The sequence below is a fragment of the Cucurbita pepo genome, chromosome 7 (assembly GCF_057944985.1).
Source record: "Cucurbita pepo subsp. pepo isolate OVF chromosome 7, ASM5794498v1, whole genome shotgun sequence".
NCBI lineage: Eukaryota > Viridiplantae > Streptophyta > Magnoliopsida > Cucurbitales > Cucurbitaceae > Cucurbita > Cucurbita pepo.
The window spans coordinates 2,303,004-2,322,215 of NC_141804.1; the positions used below are offsets into that span (position 1 = coordinate 2,303,004).

Consider the following 19,212-nt stretch of genomic DNA (forward strand, 5'->3'; position numbering starts at 1 on the left):
TATCGATTAAGAACCGTGTGATAATCATTTAATTCTTACGTTCAATTTTCACGTGATAATCATTTAATTCTTACGTTCAATTTTCACGTATGAATTTTTTATTTTGTTATGCACAAACATAATCATTTAACGTTCGAGATTGTTTTATTCGATTCAATCAAAATCGAACTTCCAACCCATCCAAAGCCCTAAAACACAAGTGACTCACTGTCTACATAAATCCACCCTTTTGCCCATCTCCACCTTGAAAAACTTTATTTAAAAATAGTAAGCTTAATTCATCAAATAATCACAAATTTAATTGAAATTAAAAAAAATAATAATAATAAAGGTTAAGTTAACAAATTTATTTTTCAAACAATTTCACCTAATATAACATTCAACATTAAAATAATAATAATAATAATAATAATAGCAATCAAAATTAATAATAAAAAAATTAAAGTAAAAATAAATAAATGAATCATATTCAACCAATTAGGGTGAAATTCAAATTCATGGGGGAAAAAAAGAAAAAGATATCCTTTAAATCTCTTCATCACATTGTAGTAACCTCAAACACATGCACAAGCAAAACCCCTACTAGATATCAAGCGCACAATGGCCACAACTTGTAAATTACAAACAGATGATGGAAAAAAATTTGAAAAGGGAAGGGGGAAGAAATGGAGAGATATATAGGCAACAAACAATTAGAGAGGAATAGTAATTTACACATCTTTCTTTCATGGGGAGCAAAGCAAACCCATGATTAGCTATGCGTCATGAAAATGTAGATCTCAGATTAGCTGCTGCTGCACACATTGAGGTCAACTTTGTCTCCTTGCAATATATTATAATCCAACCTGCTGCTTACCTTCGCCACATTTTCTCTGAAATTAGGATTCAAGAAAGGATATATAATGTAAGTTTAGATAGATGGTGATGTATTTTAACAGATATTCTATTCGGTCGTTTGCAAATTTTAGTAAATCTCCACACTCCTCATATAATAGCCACCACTAGCAGATATTGTCCTCTTTCGGCTTTCCCTCAAGGTCTTTAGCATGCGTCTACTAGGGAGAGGGTTCCAGACCTTTATCAAGAATGTTTTGTTTTCCTTTCTAACTAATGTGAGATCTCACAATCCACCCCTCTTCGGGACCTAGCATCCTCGTTGGCACACCGTATGGTATCAAGTTGTAACAGTCCAAGCCCACCACTAGCAGATATTATCTTCTTTGGGCTTTTCCTTTTGGGTTTCCCCTCAAGGTTTTTAAAACGTGTATGCTAGGGAGAGATTTCCACACCCTTATAAAGAATGTTTTGTTCTCCTCTCCAACTTATGTAGGATCTCACACCTCACCCCTACCCGGACAAAAAGAAAAGGTAAAGATAAGTGCTTGTAGTTGTAATGGAAATATGATGGATCAACTGAAAATCAGGGACTTCTACTAATGTCAATCTATCATGAACATGATAAATCAAATGCATGCACATCCTAGAATAACTTTTCATATCGTAAATTTGTAATCACACTCACAAAACCAAACATGAATTCACATATTGACAATCATCACTTCAGTTCGTGTTGGTTTACGGATGTGATTATCAGCACTTGAGATAAGCTTGTATGAATTTATAAGTAGTCTCGAAGATCAATACTTGATCAGGCCTTGCAAGTGCATATTAAACCTTTTTTGTTTTTACTCTTGAAAGTGGGTCTGGAATGGCCCTATTATTTTCTTCTCCTTTACTTCCCTTTCTCTCTCACTCAATCTCTCTGTTATTTGGGGTGGAGGGGGCATGCTGAAAGCAGTAAAATCAGTGAAACAGGTTCAATGGAAAGGAATGCGTACCATTTCCCTTCGCTCCCTGCGGGGTTCGAGATGTTGGCTGCTGAACGCGTGGAGACCCTTGCCGGCCTTCAGCAGGTAAGGAATGCCTTTTCTTGAGTTCTCTATCTTGAACATCCGGGCTTGATCTGGGAGAGTTAGTTGAATGGAGCTTGGCTCTAGCAGATTCTGTGGCTTGCATGAAGTGAGGAAGAGAGTTACTGCTACTGCTGCCATTCAATTCCTTTTCAACATTTTCGTGTCGTGCTGAATCAAATGAATTTCTTCTCTTCCAAGTCTTCTGATCTTTGCAAGAATTTTCGGTACTACTCGTGGCAGAATTTCGATTGAGACTGGATGGTGATTGCTTTCCTGCTGATGAAGATTTTTGTTTTTGGAAGGAGACTGTTTTATCAGTTTTACCCCGCTTAGACTTTATTGATACCTGACTAGACGGTGTTCCTTGGGAGTCTGGAACAGTTAAATGGCTTCTTGGTGAAGCTACTGGAGATGCGATATATGTTCGCTGATCGTGACCCGTATCAGCCTCCTGTTCTCTCTGTTGATCTGAACTTCTCTCTGGCTTTGACTCGCTTAGTACAGAGTCTACGACAGCTACTGAAGCGACGGATGGACCATTAGATTCGTTAGCTTCTTTTGGTTGATCCACAAGAGCAGTAGAACCTTTGACTACAACTTCCGGGATTAGATCATTGCTAGGATCTTGAACGCCTTTCTTTGAAACAACATTTGGACGTGGATCTGCGAGTCCTGCTTCAGATCTATCAGGTGAATCGAGGGTGGACGAAATAGAGAGCTCGGTGCTACATTCAGAGCCACCAACTTGAATTATTCTAGATCCAGGAAGGACAGAATTTTCATCTGCACTTGGCTCCTTCGTCCTCTGTACAGTATCTGTTCTAGATGATACTGCTTCTGAATGAGGTTTGATTCCATCCTTTTGATGCATTGAACTAATAGTTCCAACTGAAACCGGTGCCGAACTCAACCGTTCGAATTTTGCCTGGGCATTGATAAATGAGGGATTACTCACCTTTCTTGATCCAAGCATAAATTTCTTACTCTCGTTCTCCAGTTTTTGAGGGGCTAATCTTTTCAGAGGATTGACTTGATCCATGTTCATCGGAAGTTTATCGGAAGAGGAGCTCGACTCTGTTCGCAAACTTGCATCATCCAACTGTGTTTTCTGATCTTGTACAGCATTGACCTTAGCTGATGTCTCTTTTGATTCAGATGTTCTAGCATTCTCAGGCTGAGGCTGCTCCAGATTCTCTCTTACTGATAATGATGTCTCTTTTGAAACTGATTTAATGGAGATGGAGTTCAAATCTTCTGTTTCATTCAAAACTTTTGATTCGATTCCATCTTCAACATGAGACTCATCAATTTCTCTTTGCATTTGCTCGGTGTCAGATTCTTCTTTCTTTGGCTCCTCAGTTTCTCTTTCCATTTGCCCAGTGTCAGATTCTTCTTTCTTTGGCTCCTCAGTGGCTGATACTTCTTTCGCCGACTCCAAGACCTCCAATGATGAAACAGCCAACCAGCGCTCCAACCATCTCCAAGCAGAATCATTTTTGGAAGGGACGCATTTGATAGTGATTGGTTTGTTCCTTGGTGTTGACTCCAACAACTTCAAGTACAAATTTGATGGATGAAAGATTCGTGAATTAGATATGATTAGCATACCACATGTCAAACAACAAATCAAAACATACTAACATTATCAAAATACCTGCCGAGCAAAACTATTGGTAAGTAGCTTTCCAATTGAAATATATCTCGAATTGGATTTTGTCATCTCTCCCTTCACCTGGAATATAAACGATACGATTAAATCAAGGCAAGAAAAATTCTCTTCGAATAACGTAAAGAAATGTATATTTTGTTACCATAAGTAAATCGAAATACTATCTTGAAAAAAATGTAAATGGTACAGACAGAACACCAAATAAAAACAATGAACAACCAAAATTATATCTAAATCTATCCTCAATATGACATGGTCTGAAAACCATTAGTATTACCGCAATCTTTGAATCAGGATTTTCCTTCTCAATCTCCTTGTACAGCTCATCTTGAGCTGATCTCACGCGAGAGAGATGAGCACGACGAGCCCGTACAATAGCTTGCATTTTGATAATGGCTTGAGCACAGCGGAGTGTTCCCACAGCATGTCTCCTCACCAAGAACCCACGAACAGCTGCCTGCACCTTTACTACATTCTTAAGTTTAATCAGCTCTCTGTGTGCCTGCCAGTATGAATTCATGGATGGAGATATAAGAATCTTATTAAACAACTGACAACAATCTCAAGCTAAAGAATTTCTGAAATGAAGAGTACCAAGATCCCCCTGATACCAGCCTGAATGACAATAACAATGGACTCCTTAACCTCACTGTCAACCTTACTCTCGTATTCCGATTCAACATCCACCTTATCCAATCCTTTAGGATTCTCAACCTTACTTTCATTTTCGGATGCAACATCTACCTTATCAGATCCCTTAGGAGTCTCGATGTTAGGCACACAGGCCTCCTCATTTGTGAAGTGTATAATAGCGGTTTTCTCTGGAACAGTGGAATTAGCTGATGATTGAAAGTCGATGGTCGCAGTTTCAAGATTCTCCTTCTCTATAGGAGTTTCTGCGATCACAGTGTTGTTTAGCACGCGATGCTGGGAAGATCTCTTACGGAAACTCCAGCCTCGTTTGACTTTAGAATCCTTATTCTGGAAGAAGATTTAAATACAACCAATTACTTCAATAAACAGAAGATACACGTACAAAAGAAAGTGCATGGACACAATAAATTGATTTCGAGATGCAAGCGCAAAAACACCAATAAATTCACCAAAATTCTCCAAAAAGTAAAATCCACAAGTCAGATTCTCATTTCACAAGGCAATCTCAACCAGATCACAAACTAATTTCGCAAAAAAAAAAAAAAAAAAACTAACAATGCATAACTGAAACTGATTCTCATGTCCCTACCAAGAATCGATCCATTCAAAACAATTTAATCCTCTAGCTAAACGATTGCATTGATTGCATCACATAGAAATGCAAAACCGAATCTATTCCATCAACATTCATAACAACCACAAAATCCAGAACAACAGTACACAGAAGAAGACGAAAATCAACCTGAATCAAAACGACACTCATGCATCAAATAGAAAAAAAGGGAAAACAAACCAAAATACCAACCTGATGTACATCGATCTCATCTCCATCCTTCGAATCGCTACCACATGTGACTAATTGGAAGCATGAGCAAGGCCTTCCCATGTTGAAGCTGAACTAATCAAAATCTCTCTCTCTCTCTCTCTCTCTCTCTCTCTTTCTCTCTCACTCTCTCTGCGCAGGAGACAAAACCGTCCTGTGATGGTGCCGGTCTTGGGAATTGTAGCGCGCGAGCGAGAGAGGAAAGGAGAAAAGCAGAGGGGTGCTGTAAACAAGAGACACGGATCTTAAAGTGTCCCTTAAATCTAGCTCAGTTCTTCAGTTCGATTCCGCCATGGGAAGGGCTCCGTCGCCCTCAACGATCAGGAGACGAGAAGAAACTGTCAGATCTCTCTGCTTCGTATTCTCTCGACTAAAATAGATGCTGTTATTTTTTCAAACCGCTCTGAAAAAAAATAGGTTAATTAATTATTTTTTTAATTTAAAAATAATACTCATCTCGCGATATACCTTCAAGAAATCGCGAGAAATCGCGAGAAAATCCCTTTTTCTCCTTTGTATTTTTCATGTGAATGTCGTGAAAGTATTAACTATTTTTGTAATTAAAATTAAAAGAAATAATAATTTCTTTTTTGTTTTTTACCAACCTATTTTTATACTAAAATTCTAATTTTATCAAATTTTATTGTAATTTTTTTAAAAAAAAATATTGCAACATTTATTTTAAAATTTAATAATTATTACAATTTTTATGTGCTGTAAATTTTATTTTTTGAAATTGGATAATTATTAGAAATAAATAAATAAATAATATTAGAGTTTATTTTTTAAAAAAATATAATTTTTATCAAAGCACTTTTATATTTATTTATTTATTTATTATTATTATTATTATTATTTTAAAAAAAATTAGTGGTGAAATATCCAAAACAAATCAGAATTTATCAAATTTATTTTTATTTATTATTATTATTATAATAAAATGAATTTTTTTTTTAGACATTAATTTAAATTATTATTTTATTTTATTTTTTTGGCTAAATATATTTGTCAATGACAGGTTGAAGGTTGCTTTTCTTTGCTTTTGTCTGATTAGAAGTTGTAATTAAGGAATAATGACAATTAATACAGTGGGGCCCATTGATTAATTAAAACCTTAAACTTAATTAAATAAATCAAGCAACGGTAACTTAGGGAAAGTAAAAGAGTTGTCAGAATGCTTTTTTTTTTTTTTTCAGAAAATTCTATTTAAAGAAAACATTAAATTATAAATTTAATTTACAATCTCTAAATTTTATTTTTATAATTTAATTAAGGTTTGAATGTATAATTTCTCAACTAATTAAAACTATATTTAGAGTTAGTTTTACATGTTTTCTAATTTTTAAATTATTAAAATTTTAACCTTAATGGATTATGGATTTAAAATTCTCTATTTTTTAAAAAAATAATATAATTTTTAAAATATGTTAAAATTACCCGGAGTTGATAGATAGATTTGCATACCCAACAGGAGTAGGGAAAGAGATAGCGGAGCTCGAGAAAAGTTTATTCTTGGAGGGAAGCTACCAAGAAAAATTCAAAAGCTACATATAATAGTTCAAGTCGAGGCCAACTAAGTAATAACATTATGATGACGAGGTTCGGTAAAGATAAAGCGATAGGATGAACCTTACACGGTTTAATCGAGGAAAACGAAATCGACAAATTGAGGTTGGAGAGGGAAACGAAGTACTAGAAAACGGTGTGGGTTTGGGCTGTTAAAAATAGTATCATATCGGTTTGAGAGGGAAACGAAGCATTCCTTACAAGGGTATGAAAACCTTTCCTTAATAAACGCGTTTTAAAACCGTTAAGCTGATAGCGGTACACAACAGGCCAAAACGAGCTTGGGCTCTAACACAAAGATTGATATAATATAAAGGTTAGACTTGGTCATCAAACCAATGTACGATAGAGACAACGAAACCGAACAATATCGTATTGTCCACTTTGGGTATAATAATTCGTGACGTTAATTTTGGTTTTCTCGAAATGTTTCATATCAATAAAGATAATTGTCATAAATTACGTACTCACGACCACTCCCTTGAGAAAATCATATAAAAAAAAAAATTCCAACCCGACCCATGTACACCTGTAACAAAAATCATATAAGAAAGATAATAACATCCTATGAGATCCCACATCAGTTGGAGAGAGAAACAAAACATCATTCATAAGGGTGTGTAAACCTCTCTGAAAACGAGAGGGGAACGAAACATTTATTATAAAAGTGTGAAAACCTCTTTCTTGTAGACGCGTTTTAAAACCGTGAGGTTGACGGTGATACGCAACGGGTCAAAGCAGACAATATCAGCTAGCGGTGGGCTTGTGCGGTTACAAATAGTATTAGAGCCAGTCACCTAACAATGTGCTAGCGAGGACGTTAGGCACCTAAGAGGGTGGATTATAAGATCCTACATACAAAGCACTCTTTACAATAGTGTAGAAACTTCTCACGTGCTAAAGCATACAATATCGGCTAGCGATGGGCTTGAATTGTTACAAATGGTATCAGAGCCAGTCACCTGATGGTGTGCCGGCTAGCGACGGGCTTGAATTGTTACAAATGGTATCAGAGCCAATCACCTGATGGTGTGTCAGCGATGACGTTAATTTTGGTTTCCTCAAAACGTTTCATACCCATAGAATCAAACCGCTCTCATCTCACCCACCAATTACAAAAAAATCATATTTAATTGTGTAGTAGTACCAACCAACAAACCCTTATTCCCATTTAATCTTAGTTGAGATCAAAATTTTGATGAAAATTTCACCTATTTTAATTTTTATGGGATAATCAAAGCATAATATAGTAAACCATTCAATTACATTTTATTTTATTTATTTATTATTATTATTATTATTTTGTAAAAATTAAGGTTTTTTTTTTTTTTTTTTTTTTTTTTATAAATATTCCAAACATAAAGATAGAATATGAGTTGATTTTTTTTTTTGGACATTTAAAAAATAATAATTATCTTCATTATTAGTGTCGAGAAAAAGAAATCATCATGGAAGGTAAAAGAAAAAAAAATTATCAACGCGATAATATTTAATTTTTTTTAAAGGTATTATTGAAACTTTTAAAACGTATATTTTTTTAGATAAATTATAAAATTTATGGATATTTTTAATAATTTATTCTATATTTAATATCATTATTTGTTTCACTAAAAAAAATAAAACTCACTCTACAAAAATTTACAAAAATATTAATTTAAAAGTTATTGTTCGTGAAACACTCGAATTAATATTATATATATTATATTTATATTATTACATATTTTAAAATTTTTAATTACTTAAATGTCAAAAAAAAAATATTTTTTATTAAAAAAATATTTAAATTATAATATTTCTCAAAAACGAACCCAATTCAAAAAATTTAAATGTCAATTATAAAATTTTATCTATTTATAACAAAAAGTTACCAGGGATACATCACTCCTAAGAGGAGAGTAAAAATATTGGAATTTTATCAATTTATAATAAAAAGTTACCACGGATACATCCCTCTAGAGACGAAGAGTAAAAATATTAGAATTTTATCTATTTATAACAAAAAGTTACTAGGATGCGTCCCCTCTCGAGACGAAAGTAGAAATATTGGGAATCAATGAAGAAGAGCACGTTAGGTGCAAGAAGCATAAGACACTCTAATGTCGGGTCACCTTTTACGGAGAGACTTATGGAGCCAACCTCACATGGAAAAATGAAAAAAATAAAAATAAAAGCCAATTTTTTTTTAGAAAAAAAATAAAATAAAATGATAATAAATAAATAAATAAAAGAAAAGTAGTTTTCAAAGGGACATGATTTAGCAACTGCTCCCACATTGTGACCACCTACCTTTTTTCAGGATAAACTAAATTAAATTTTTTAGTATTTAATAAATTAATTTTTTTTAAATATAACTAATTTATGGGATATAAAATTAAATTTATTATTTAGAGGTTAAGTTTATAATTTTTAAAAATATTTTATTTTGTATTTAACGGGTGTTCAAATTTTTAATTTCGTGTTTAATAATTATTTAATAATTTAAATTTTATTATTTATTGAATATAAAATGAAATTTTAATGTCCAATATAATTCTAAAATTTTAATTTAGGATTAAATTTGTAAACTTAATTAAATATAAATCTGTGAGTAGAAAATAGTTTAGATATAGGTAGAGATAGTCGAGATTTTCCTTTTATAATGTATATAATATAATTTTATGGTATTTATTATTACACCCATTTTTTAGCCATTTCTTTTTTCTTTCCCTATCATGACATTGGTGGGCCATATTGGGCCTGGAGCCCAAAGCCCACACCTTTTTAAATAATCATTGTTTTTTAGAAAACGTTAATTATTGATTTTTTAGATTTATATTATTTATCTTATTTGCAAATTTTAATTTCATTCATGAATTAAAATAAAAAATAAAAAAATGGCTGGTCAACCGCTCATCTCGCGGTGACCTTCTCTTGAATTCTCAAAACTTCTGTAGTTCCATCCCCGTAGGGGCAGAGAACCCATCTCGGCTGTGCTACCGGAGGCTATGGGGGAAGTCGGAAGAGGAGAGCACCCATCTTGGGGTGGGCTTACTACTTAGATGCTTTCAGCCGTTATCCGCTTCGCACTTGGCTACCCAGCGTTTACCATGGGCACGATAACTAGTACACCAGAGGTGTGTCCTTCCTGGTCCTCTCGTACTAGGGAAAGGTCCTCTCAATGCTCTAATGCCCACACCGGATATGGACCGAACTGTCTCGCGACGTTTTGAACCCAACTCACGTACCGCTTTAATGGGCGAACAGCCCAACCCTTGGAACATAATACACCCCAGATCTATAAATCTGAGCTTATTAATAGAGAAATAGTAAAGGATTTTTTAGCTGCTTTTTTCATGGTGTCGTGAAGATCTGGGAATGTGAGCTGTACGAGCTGAAAAGCTCCATTTTATTTGGTGAGGTCTCGGTGGCTATATTTTTCGGAAAGTTTATAAACACTAAAAAAAAAAAAAAAAAAAAAAAAATTATATCCCTAAATTTTGAGGTCATATATTATTTTTATTATTTGTATATTCCCTTGAGCTTTGAGGGTAGATTGGTCTTTTTACTAGATTTACTTTTTAAAAAATGGTTATCTTGTAATTCTATGAATTAAAATATGAATTGAATGAATTTACACTCTTGGGCCCAAATTAGAGAACTTTAAATCGGCCCATTAGCCCAAACCCTCAGGCCCAAAGTTAAAAAAGCGAAACTCGGCAGTCATGCACGTGACTTAATCGAATACGTGTTACAACATTATTCGTCCGTGACACAACTTCCCTCACAACCGGCTCAGCATTCAAAACCTAGAACCAACGTGCGGCGGGATTTCCATCTGCAAATTACAGCCGTCCAATTTTTTCTCAGCAAAATTACCGGCTTGAATGGTTATAAAGCCTGCAATCAGGTTTCCTTCTTCTCAATTCAAAAGCCCTAGCCCTAATTTCCGCGCCGTCTCTATTTTTGCTTTCATGGTGCTTCGATTTTCTTTCGACTGCTTTGTTTCTCAATTTGTTCTTCTTCCTTTCATTTCGTTTTTGATATCTTCTAGCTTTGAACTGAGTGAGTGAGCAGGTTTTTTCTTGCGATTTCTGCAAATGATTGTGAGATCGAATTCGGAAGAGTGCAGATGACGAATTTTCGAATGGTAGAATGCTCTGGTCTTCGAACTTGGAGCATTGTGATTAACCTCTTTGTATAGGAAGATCTGATGCCTCTTCAAATCAACTTCGTCTAGTTTTTATTAATTTTCTTCTCGATCTTATCGATTTTAACTTTCTGTTTTCCATGAACGTGTTTCTGGTAATGGAATTTCTTCTTCTGGATGATGAGAAAATATCAAATATACAGTTATCCCTGGCTGATTCACAGTGCTGATATTTTCAACTCTGACAGTGTTTGATTTCTGGAATCATCGTTTTCGTTTCTTAATTGATCATTTGGAGTATTGTTTTTCTCTTCTCTTAGGTGTAGCCAGTGATGAAGGTTATTTTGGTTGACTGAGATGCAAAACTGTAATATTTGCATTGATGTTGATAATCTTTTGAACTAGGACGGTCTGAGGCTTACACCTTTCTATACCTTTCTGCTTTTCCTTCCAATTAATCTACAAATCTGAGTTATCAATTTCCATCAAATCTTTTTTTTTTTTTTTCAAACGGAAAGAATGATTTTAAGGAATAATGAAGGTTTTGACGTTTATGTTTTAGTAATGTGGGTGATGAGAACATGAAAATATCAGTTATCCCTGTCTGATGCTTTGATGCTGATGATTCATGATCTGACACATTGGACATTGTAATTTCCATTAGGTTTAAATCGTTCTTATCTTTTGTGTTCATAGAGATTATGTTCTGCATTCTACTTTTAATTTGATTAAATTTAAAAGTACTGTTTTGATCCTTGAATGAACTAAAGTTCCAATGCCTTAAGTTAGCGAATTACTTGGTGGATTGAGCTTCATTGAAGGATATGCATAAGCAACAGATACACTTTGATAGATGATACAGACGACAGACTACCAAATGATGACCGCCATATTCTAATGCTCCAAGAACTACCCTGAACATAATAAACACAATCCTTTACAGAGAAGAAGGGCTTAAACAACAGACATTTCTTCAAAAGTAGGATGGAATTGCATTGCCATGGCTCTTAGAAACTTGGATCTCCTACAAATTTGCTGAATCTTGGAGCGGTTCTGAACCATATTAAGCTGAATAAGATAGAGATAGCTACCTAAACCCATTTTTGGATGTTAGGCTACCCTTTATTATTTGCTTCAAATGGAAGGAAAATCTTGGTTTGGCATTTCCTTTCATGTTTCTACTCTTTGGAATACTCCACGATTCTGCAAGTGACTATTTGATGGTGATGTAACGATTTGTTCCATGCTTTGCCCAGTGGTTCTTAAGATCAACTGGTGCAGATAGATCATGGCCTTCAGCTGTGAGGCGGCTGAGCAGCTTGTTAAATGCGCTTCCGCTCATCTTCCGGCCACCGACTCTGGCGTGGCGTTTGTTGGGAACTGCTGGTAATGGATACATTGACACTGTGGTAGTACAACAAGCAGATTGCCATCCACCGTTTCCCCATTTGTAGCATTGTCTAATAACTCCTGTGCATGAGCATATTGGAGCTGGCATGGTGGATTCATCAAAGGCAACCTGGTTCAATCCCAGCTCCTGCCCTTTCCAATCCGACTTCGACACGACCAGATGCTTGTTAAGATCATCGCTGCCACTCACTATACCAATTCCATCCTTCCATTCTTGTGACTTGCCCAGCATTATCTTATTCAAGTCTTCAGCTTCTCTTTTGACCTTCCTTGGAGCTTTAGAAACCTTCTTGTTTGGTGCTGTAACTGTCTTATTATCCTCTTTCGTTCGCTTGTTTCGCCGCACCTTTGTCGATTCCGAGGCAACTTGGGACGATAGGGGGCAAGCATCATTGGCATGCAATTCTCTCGAATTGTAGTTACTTTCATTCATGTGAGGCACATGATGATGTGTTTGCTGCTGCTGCTGGGGATGGTGTATATGCTTCACTCCCCTTGCAATTTGGCATCCTGGTGGACATGATAAATTGTTGTTTGTGAGGGAGTTTTCACGATACTGGAGAGTTGCAATGGCATTGTCTCTTTCCAATAGAGCATTGTTCCTCTCTGCAATTGCAGCATCTCGCTGTAGATAAGCCATGTCTCGTTCTGCTATTGCAGCTTTCTTCTCAGAGAGGGCCAAGTTTCTCTCTTGAACGGCTGCATCTCTCTCAGCCATTATTGCCATTATCTGCTTCATTGATGGCTGATGCTGCATCATCCACTGCCAACATAAATTCAAACAAATTCAATCCAACTGGTCTCTACCCAATTGTTACAGCTTGAAAGATCTATTCATGTTAATTACCTGACCCTGAGCTGACTTATACTGCTCTGCTTTGTGCCTTCCATTCTCCCGATGCCCGCTATCATCCATTTATGACTCCAAAACTAATAACCAACACCACAGTAATAATAAAAGCTCCACTGCAAGCAAAATAGCCACCAATATGTTACCTAACTACAACACAAAACCAAGGAAAAGAATGCCATCTAAAACACTTTCGTAAAATTTTAACGATCCAACACCACAGTAATAGTCTTTTTTGGGCTTTCCCTTTCGGGCTCGCCCTCAAAGCTTTAAAACGCGTCTGCTAGGGGAAGGTTTCCACACCATTATAAACTTTTCCTTTCGGGCTCGCCTTCAAGGCTTTAAAACGCGTCTGCTAGGGGAAGGTTTTCACATCATTATAATCGGTGGTTTGTTCCTCCTCTCCAACCAATGTTGGACACCACAAAAATAAAACGTGTTTGCTAGGGGAAGGTTTCCACACCCTTATAAATTGTGGTTTGTTTTCTTCCCCAATCAATGTGGGACATCACAAAAATATTCCCAATTTGTTGCATATCAAAAGAACTACATTTGATTAATGTAAGAAAAACATATCTATCATTAGTCGATTCATCCTTGATTCTTCATTTTTTTTTTAATAAGTACCGTGTGGGGAACCAACTCAGGTAAGCACAAGAACTAGGATTATTCATGATCCATTTTTTGATTAAACGGATCAAAGGTCTTAAAGGGGTAAGATCTCCCTGTCAGTTTTATTGAGGACCCCCCACATGGACAAGGGCTACTAACAATAGGGTGGGTAGCACACACTTTAGACCGATCTGTATTAGAGATTACTTGATTTAAGAGTTTGAAGTCTGGGCTGTCTAAGTAAATGGATGCAGCACATGATAAGATAGACCTATAGGATAAACCAAAAGATGATAGAAAGAACGAGAATGGTCCAAGCAAATAGATGCGAGCGGGGTAAGATAGACCTATATAGAAAGAACAAGAATGAAGTGTAGGCCAGTTGAAGATTCTAATGGTTCTCCACATATGTTTTCGTTTTTAACGTCTGAAATCGTTCCTTCTTTCTAAAAGAATCATTCAGTATTATAAAGATCCAAACTCTAACTTCACATGGCTTAATCTAAGAACACAGAATAATTTCAGATCCTAAGAAAGTGATTGCCAATACAAAACATTCCACTAACTGATGCCTTATAATCCCTCCCTATACATTTACACCACCTGGTTCATTGACTTCTAATTCCTTGAAGAAAACACCAAAACTTTCGACCAAACAAAGAATGATTACAAAAGGACAATACATTAACCTACTTAACAAATATAGGTCACAAAAAAGCTTCTCCAATAAAGGGATTTGGCAAGAGAACACAAAAGGTAAGATCTCATTGAAACTCAGTTCTAAAGAAATGGATTTGAGCTGCATGAACAATCAAAGTTCAGTGTGGTAGATAGATACTTCACCTGGAATTAGAAGACCAAGCAAGCATTCGTTTGGGAGATCAGCATCGTTACAACTTTTGGCCCCCAGCCAGCCCTAATGGCTGACCCACCTTCCTCATCTTGTGCTCCATCAGATCATCTGGATAATACAATTCAACATAAATTACATACTCAAAAACAACTAAAAACCAACAATGTTTCGGTGATTTTTTTCTCTTTTCTCGTACAGAAAAAACGATCGAGTCAAAGTAGCTGCAAACAAAAAAAAAAAGTATGTTCATCGGATTCAACAAGTTCAAATCATCTGGAAAATAGAGCAAAAGGTCTAAAGATTAAAAAGAAAGCAAAAACCATAAAGATCCGATTCTTTACTACAACCAGAAAAGTAAGCGAGACTCAACTTTTCCGCGCCGAGTTCTGAACTTAAAGCAAAAACTTCAACTCAAAAAGAAAAAGAAAACACATCCACAACAAATTCCGAAACCCTAGAAAGAAAAAAACCACGAAATCGATACAGGAAGCATCAGCTCGACAGCGAACGATCAAAAAAACGCTAAATCGAAGCAGAATTCAGAGAAATCGAAGCGAGAAAAAGCAGGAGGAAGCTAGAACAACAAAGAAGTGATGAATTCAAAGAGTAGAGAGCGTAAAAATGGAAGTGAAGAACCAAAATAGAAAGCGATTGAAAAAGCTACAAAATCAAAAGAAATCAAAGCGTTGGAGAAATCGAAGCTTACCAGTGAAAAGGAAGGAGGAGGAAGAAAACTCGGAGAGTGATTAGAAGGGAAGAGAAGAAGATGGAGAAATCAGAAAAGGATTGAAAATTTGTGGAAAGAACAGTTGTAAGCAGAGCAGAGGGACAAAGGAATCTCTCCCTCTCTCTCTCTCTTCATTTTCCCTTAGCTTTTTGTCATATACACTTTTTTTTTTTAGGGTTTACATTTTTAGATTCTAATTTGGGTTTAATACGTCTCAAAAAAAAATAATTTTGTTAATTAATTAATTTAATAAATATAAATATTATGAGTATTTATATGGCCGATAATTGGACCAACTCAGACTATTCAGTTGGGTTGGATTGGATTAATAGATATATTTATATGATCTATTTAATGTTTCTTATCTATGTTAGTGATGCGTTGTGCCTTGTAAATATTTAATATTTGAGTTTCAAGATATTTTAGTTATTGATATATCATGTACCGTGGATAACTATAATTTTTTTAAACTTGACAAGCTAACCCGAAAATAGAAGATTGGGTTGGGTTAAGTTGTGAACTTTGTTCGGGTTGTTCGGGTTGTTCGGGTCATCAACTCAGCTAACCCGAAATGTCGAGTTGATCTAAAAAAAATTCAACCCAACATATCCTCTTAATAAAGCTAACCCGAAATGTAAAGCAGGACAAATAAATATTTGAAACTTAATATATATATATATATATATATGTGTATGTGTGTGTGTTGTACTTGCCATGTGAATTTTCCATTGTTTTTTTTTTTTTAATAAATATTTTTTGCCTTTAAATTCAACAATTAAATTAAAGTTGAAAATAATAATTAAAAAAAAAAACCTTTAAACGTGATATTATGCTGATTACTACCTTTATGACACGACGTCGTTTTACATGTCAAAAAGTCATTTTAAAGCCATACCTTTCTTTTCATTTATTCTCCTTTTTTTTTTCATTTTAAATATTTAAGATTTAAATCTCAAATTCTCACTTATAATATTATGTCAGAATGACATAAGGTTTAAATATTAATTTAAAAACATATAATTTATTTATTATATTCCTTAAATGTCATAAAAATTTTACAAAATTCACCACTAGTTCACTTTTTTTAATATATATTACGTCATATATAAAAATTTAAAATTTAAAATTTCCTCGATATATATATATATTTATAACAAAAAAAAATCTGAAATTTTATTAAATATATATTACGTCATATATATAAAAAAAAAGGAAAATTAAAATAATAATAACTTTAATTAAATCAAGCTATGACAACGTTAGAAATTCTGCCATGCATGTCTAAATACCATAAAGCCTTTTCTTGTATCTCCTTTTTGCCCTTACACAATTCGGATCCAAATGCCCTTGCTTGGAATTTCACGATGAATTACAAACACGAGATAATACCCCGGTGGAGCGATGGTACTCGACTTTGTCATGCTAATGTGGACATCCCACGTCGCAGCGACATTTCTCACTTTGGTCACATACTCGCCGCCGATCACTAACAATCGTTGACTCATGGAGAACGAATGCGTGTTGAATGGTGGTGCGATCATTGTCACTGCCACTGTATCCAATCTCACACCACTGGTGATGTTGACATTAAACCGAATAGTCAACGGTCGTCCGTATCTCACAGTGGTTTGAGACGACGGCGATAAGATTTTTGGTCGTAGATTTTCACATTTGGGATCCAAATATGGTGGGGAAAATGCTTCTAATCTCAACTCTGTTGGGAACGGCACGCCTGTGAAGTTATAATATACATTTGGATTGCTCCCACCAACCAAAACACGACCATCGCGAAGCAGCACTGCTGTTGAATGATAAAGACGAGGGATCGTACTCGGGTTGAGCAACCGAAACCTCGAACCAATTGGGTCAGTGGGTCGATACACGATCGGGCTCAAAATCGGATCGCGAGAGTTATCCCACCCGGCAGTTCCTGACCCGGCACCATTGATAATTAAAACGTCACCGTTTGGAAGCAAAATCATGTCCCCCATTACCCTATGCATTGGCATTGTTTCCACAACCCACTGAGGGTTCGAATCTGTTATTTTAATTCGGTTGCACGAATTCAAAGCTCGAACGAAGATTCGATTCATGGCTCTGTTATAAGCTCCCTTTGGAGCGCCGCCGCAAATCAAAACCTCTGCTTCAATCGCCGCCGCATGTAAATTCTTCAACGGGAGGAGCACGGCGGAGCCGGTGCTCGGGTAACACCGTGGATCGCCGCCGGGAATCGCCGGAAAATTCCTGATCACCTTATTCCGCGCGTAATCAAACAAAATCGACCGATTATTTGCGAAAATGAACAAATTTCCGTCGACATTCAAAAATACAAACGGATATAAATTATTTTCGATGAATTGATCGTTCGTCTCAGCCAAGAACGGAATGCTATACGCCCTGGAAGCGCCGCCGATTTTCGGGAAAAATTCGTAGCTGAATTGCCGCCGTCCGCCGATTACAATTTGCCGGCCATCGGGCAGAATGTGGTTCGTCGCGTACCACCGGCGGACGTTTAGTGCAAAAGGAATCTCCTCCCAATCGGAGCCATTAGGATACGGCTTAAAGACTCTCGCTCTCCGATCTCCGTCGTTGAATCCACCCGTCTGAACCAGAGTTCCGTCGCTCGCGGCGGCGCCAGAGGAGCACCAAACATCCGTCTGAACCATGAGTGGCCGGAATGTGTTGGAAGCGACGTCGTATTCGAGAGAATGAGCAGTACAATCAAGTTTCAAAGCGACGTCGTTTGGATCCATTCGGCATTTCCCTTCCGGTAACGGTAAATTCGAGGTGCCGAAGTCGGTTCTGTCAAAGATAACGACTCTGTCACTGTGAAGTAACTGCATGTGCATTGGCAAAACTCCGACGTCGTTTTGCAGAAGCTCCCACCGGCCGCCGCCGCCCCCGCCTTCGGCGTGCAGCGGCGACGGCGGAGTGAAGAGGGTGAATTGAGCGAAGAGAATAAATTGGAGGAGCATTGTTGCAGAGAAGTAGGTGTCTTGAATTTGCTCCGTTTCTTAATACCCGCCACGATTTCAAGCGGTAATTTGAAATTACCATTTTGGGTTCCTGTTCACAACGAAAATGATGCCTCTCTCAATACATCGTACAAGGTCATTATCGACTTTTCCATGGTAACTCCAAATTCCGCCAAAGATTGTTTCTTTAAGAAATATATTAAATAAAGTCTGGTTGTTTTTTAATTTATTTAATTTTCAAAAAACTTTCCGAAGGAGATATTATAGAGAAATTAATTCGGTAATTAATTAATTGGTGGATTTTGTATGTTAAAATTCGAGGAAAATAAGGAAATGTAGTTTTATATTTATATGTTAAAATAACATTGACGTGACAAACAATGAATTAATCCAAATAAAGTTTTTTATTGTTATTTTTATTTATTAGCAACATTTTCATTTATTCAATTTTAAAGTTTGTGTTGTGGGCCAAATTCACTGCTAGCAGATATGGTCGCTTTTTGGGCTTTATGAAGAGCCCCAACTGTGAGACTCTCACAATCCACTCCCTTTGAGCCCCTGGGGAAGGTTTTCATACCCCTGTAAAGAGTGTTTCGTTCTCCTCTCCCACCAATGTGGGACTCTCACAATCCACCCCCTTCGAGGCCCTGTCTGTTAGGGAAAGGTTTTCGTACCCTTATAAGGAGTGTTTCGTTCTCCTCTCCAACCAACATGGGACTCTCACAATCCACCCCTTTCGAGGCCCAGGGTGTTCGCTGACACTCTTTCCTTTCTCTAATCAATGTGGGACCCCCGCCAAATCTACCCTTTTGGGCCCAACGTCGTTACTGGTACATTGTCTCATGTCTACCCCTCTTTGGGGAAGAGCCTCCTCACTGACACATAGTTCGGTGTCTGGCTCTGATACCATCTGTGACGCCCTAGATCTACCGTATTGTCCTTTTGGGTTTTCCCTTTCGAGGTTCCCCTTAATTCTTAAAAACGCATCTACTAGGAGAAAGTTTTCACATGCTTATAAAGAGTGTTACGTTCTC

At 36.3% G+C, this 19,212-nt stretch overlaps 3 protein-coding genes and 4 non-coding genes across 9 annotated transcripts; 4 read left to right on the top strand and 3 right to left on the bottom strand.

The window, feature by feature from the left end:
• Positions 1 to 455: 455 nt before the first annotated feature.
• On the bottom strand, positions 456 to 5,426 carry LOC111798909 (protein IQ-DOMAIN 32). 2 transcript variants are annotated; one of them, XM_023682259.2, is made up of 6 exons: positions 5,042 to 5,426; positions 4,327 to 4,563; positions 3,860 to 4,084; positions 3,568 to 3,645; positions 1,839 to 3,465; positions 456 to 872 (listed from the first exon to the last, which is right to left on the bottom strand). In XM_023682259.2, exons 1-6 carry the CDS (start codon positions 5,120 to 5,122, stop codon positions 853 to 855), a joined length of 2,268 nt encoding a protein of 755 aa, XP_023538027.2. In that variant the 5' UTR covers positions 5,123 to 5,426; the 3' UTR covers positions 456 to 852. The 2 variants fall into 2 exon arrangements, with proteins under 2 accessions (XP_023538027.2, XP_023538025.2); XM_023682257.2 differs by having other exon boundaries at positions 4,177 to 4,563; positions 5,042 to 5,425.
• Positions 5,427 to 10,737: 5,311 nt separating this feature from the next.
• On the top strand, positions 10,738 to 10,818 carry LOC111799352 (small nucleolar RNA snoR64a). Its single transcript, XR_002815823.1, has one exon. It is a non-coding gene; the product is annotated as a small nucleolar RNA snoR64a (small nucleolar RNA).
• Positions 10,819 to 10,920: 102 nt separating this feature from the next.
• On the top strand, positions 10,921 to 11,003 carry LOC111799346 (small nucleolar RNA R38). The gene has a single exon (XR_002815816.1). It is a non-coding gene; the product is annotated as a small nucleolar RNA R38 (small nucleolar RNA).
• A 73-nt stretch (positions 11,004 to 11,076) lies between these two features.
• On the top strand, positions 11,077 to 11,169 carry LOC111799354 (small nucleolar RNA snoR20a). The gene has a single exon (XR_002815824.2). It is a non-coding gene; the product is annotated as a small nucleolar RNA snoR20a (small nucleolar RNA).
• A 144-nt stretch (positions 11,170 to 11,313) lies between these two features.
• On the top strand, positions 11,314 to 11,395 carry LOC111799345 (small nucleolar RNA R38). Its single transcript, XR_002815815.2, has one exon. It is a non-coding gene; the product is annotated as a small nucleolar RNA R38 (small nucleolar RNA).
• A 141-nt stretch (positions 11,396 to 11,536) lies between these two features.
• LOC111798434 (protein BASIC PENTACYSTEINE6) lies at positions 11,537 to 15,374 on the bottom strand. 2 transcript variants are annotated; one of them, XM_023681577.2, is made up of 4 exons: positions 15,183 to 15,374; positions 14,467 to 14,584; positions 13,009 to 13,091; positions 11,537 to 12,924 (listed from the first exon to the last, which is right to left on the bottom strand). In XM_023681577.2, exons 3-4 carry the CDS (start codon positions 13,075 to 13,077, stop codon positions 11,965 to 11,967), a joined length of 1,029 nt encoding a protein of 342 aa, XP_023537345.2. In that variant the 5' UTR covers positions 13,078 to 13,091; positions 14,467 to 14,584; positions 15,183 to 15,374; the 3' UTR covers positions 11,537 to 11,964. The 2 variants fall into 2 exon arrangements, with proteins under 2 accessions (XP_023537345.2, XP_023537342.2); XM_023681574.2 differs by having other exon boundaries at positions 13,009 to 13,127; positions 15,183 to 15,373.
• A 1,109-nt stretch (positions 15,375 to 16,483) lies between these two features.
• On the bottom strand, positions 16,484 to 18,192 carry LOC111798771 (aldehyde oxidase GLOX). Its single transcript, XM_023682097.2, has one exon. The coding sequence runs from the start codon at positions 18,176 to 18,178 to the stop codon at positions 16,526 to 16,528; it is 1,653 nt and encodes a 550-aa protein (XP_023537865.2). The 5' UTR covers positions 18,179 to 18,192; the 3' UTR covers positions 16,484 to 16,525.
• Between the last annotated feature and the right edge of the window lie 1,020 nt (positions 18,193 to 19,212).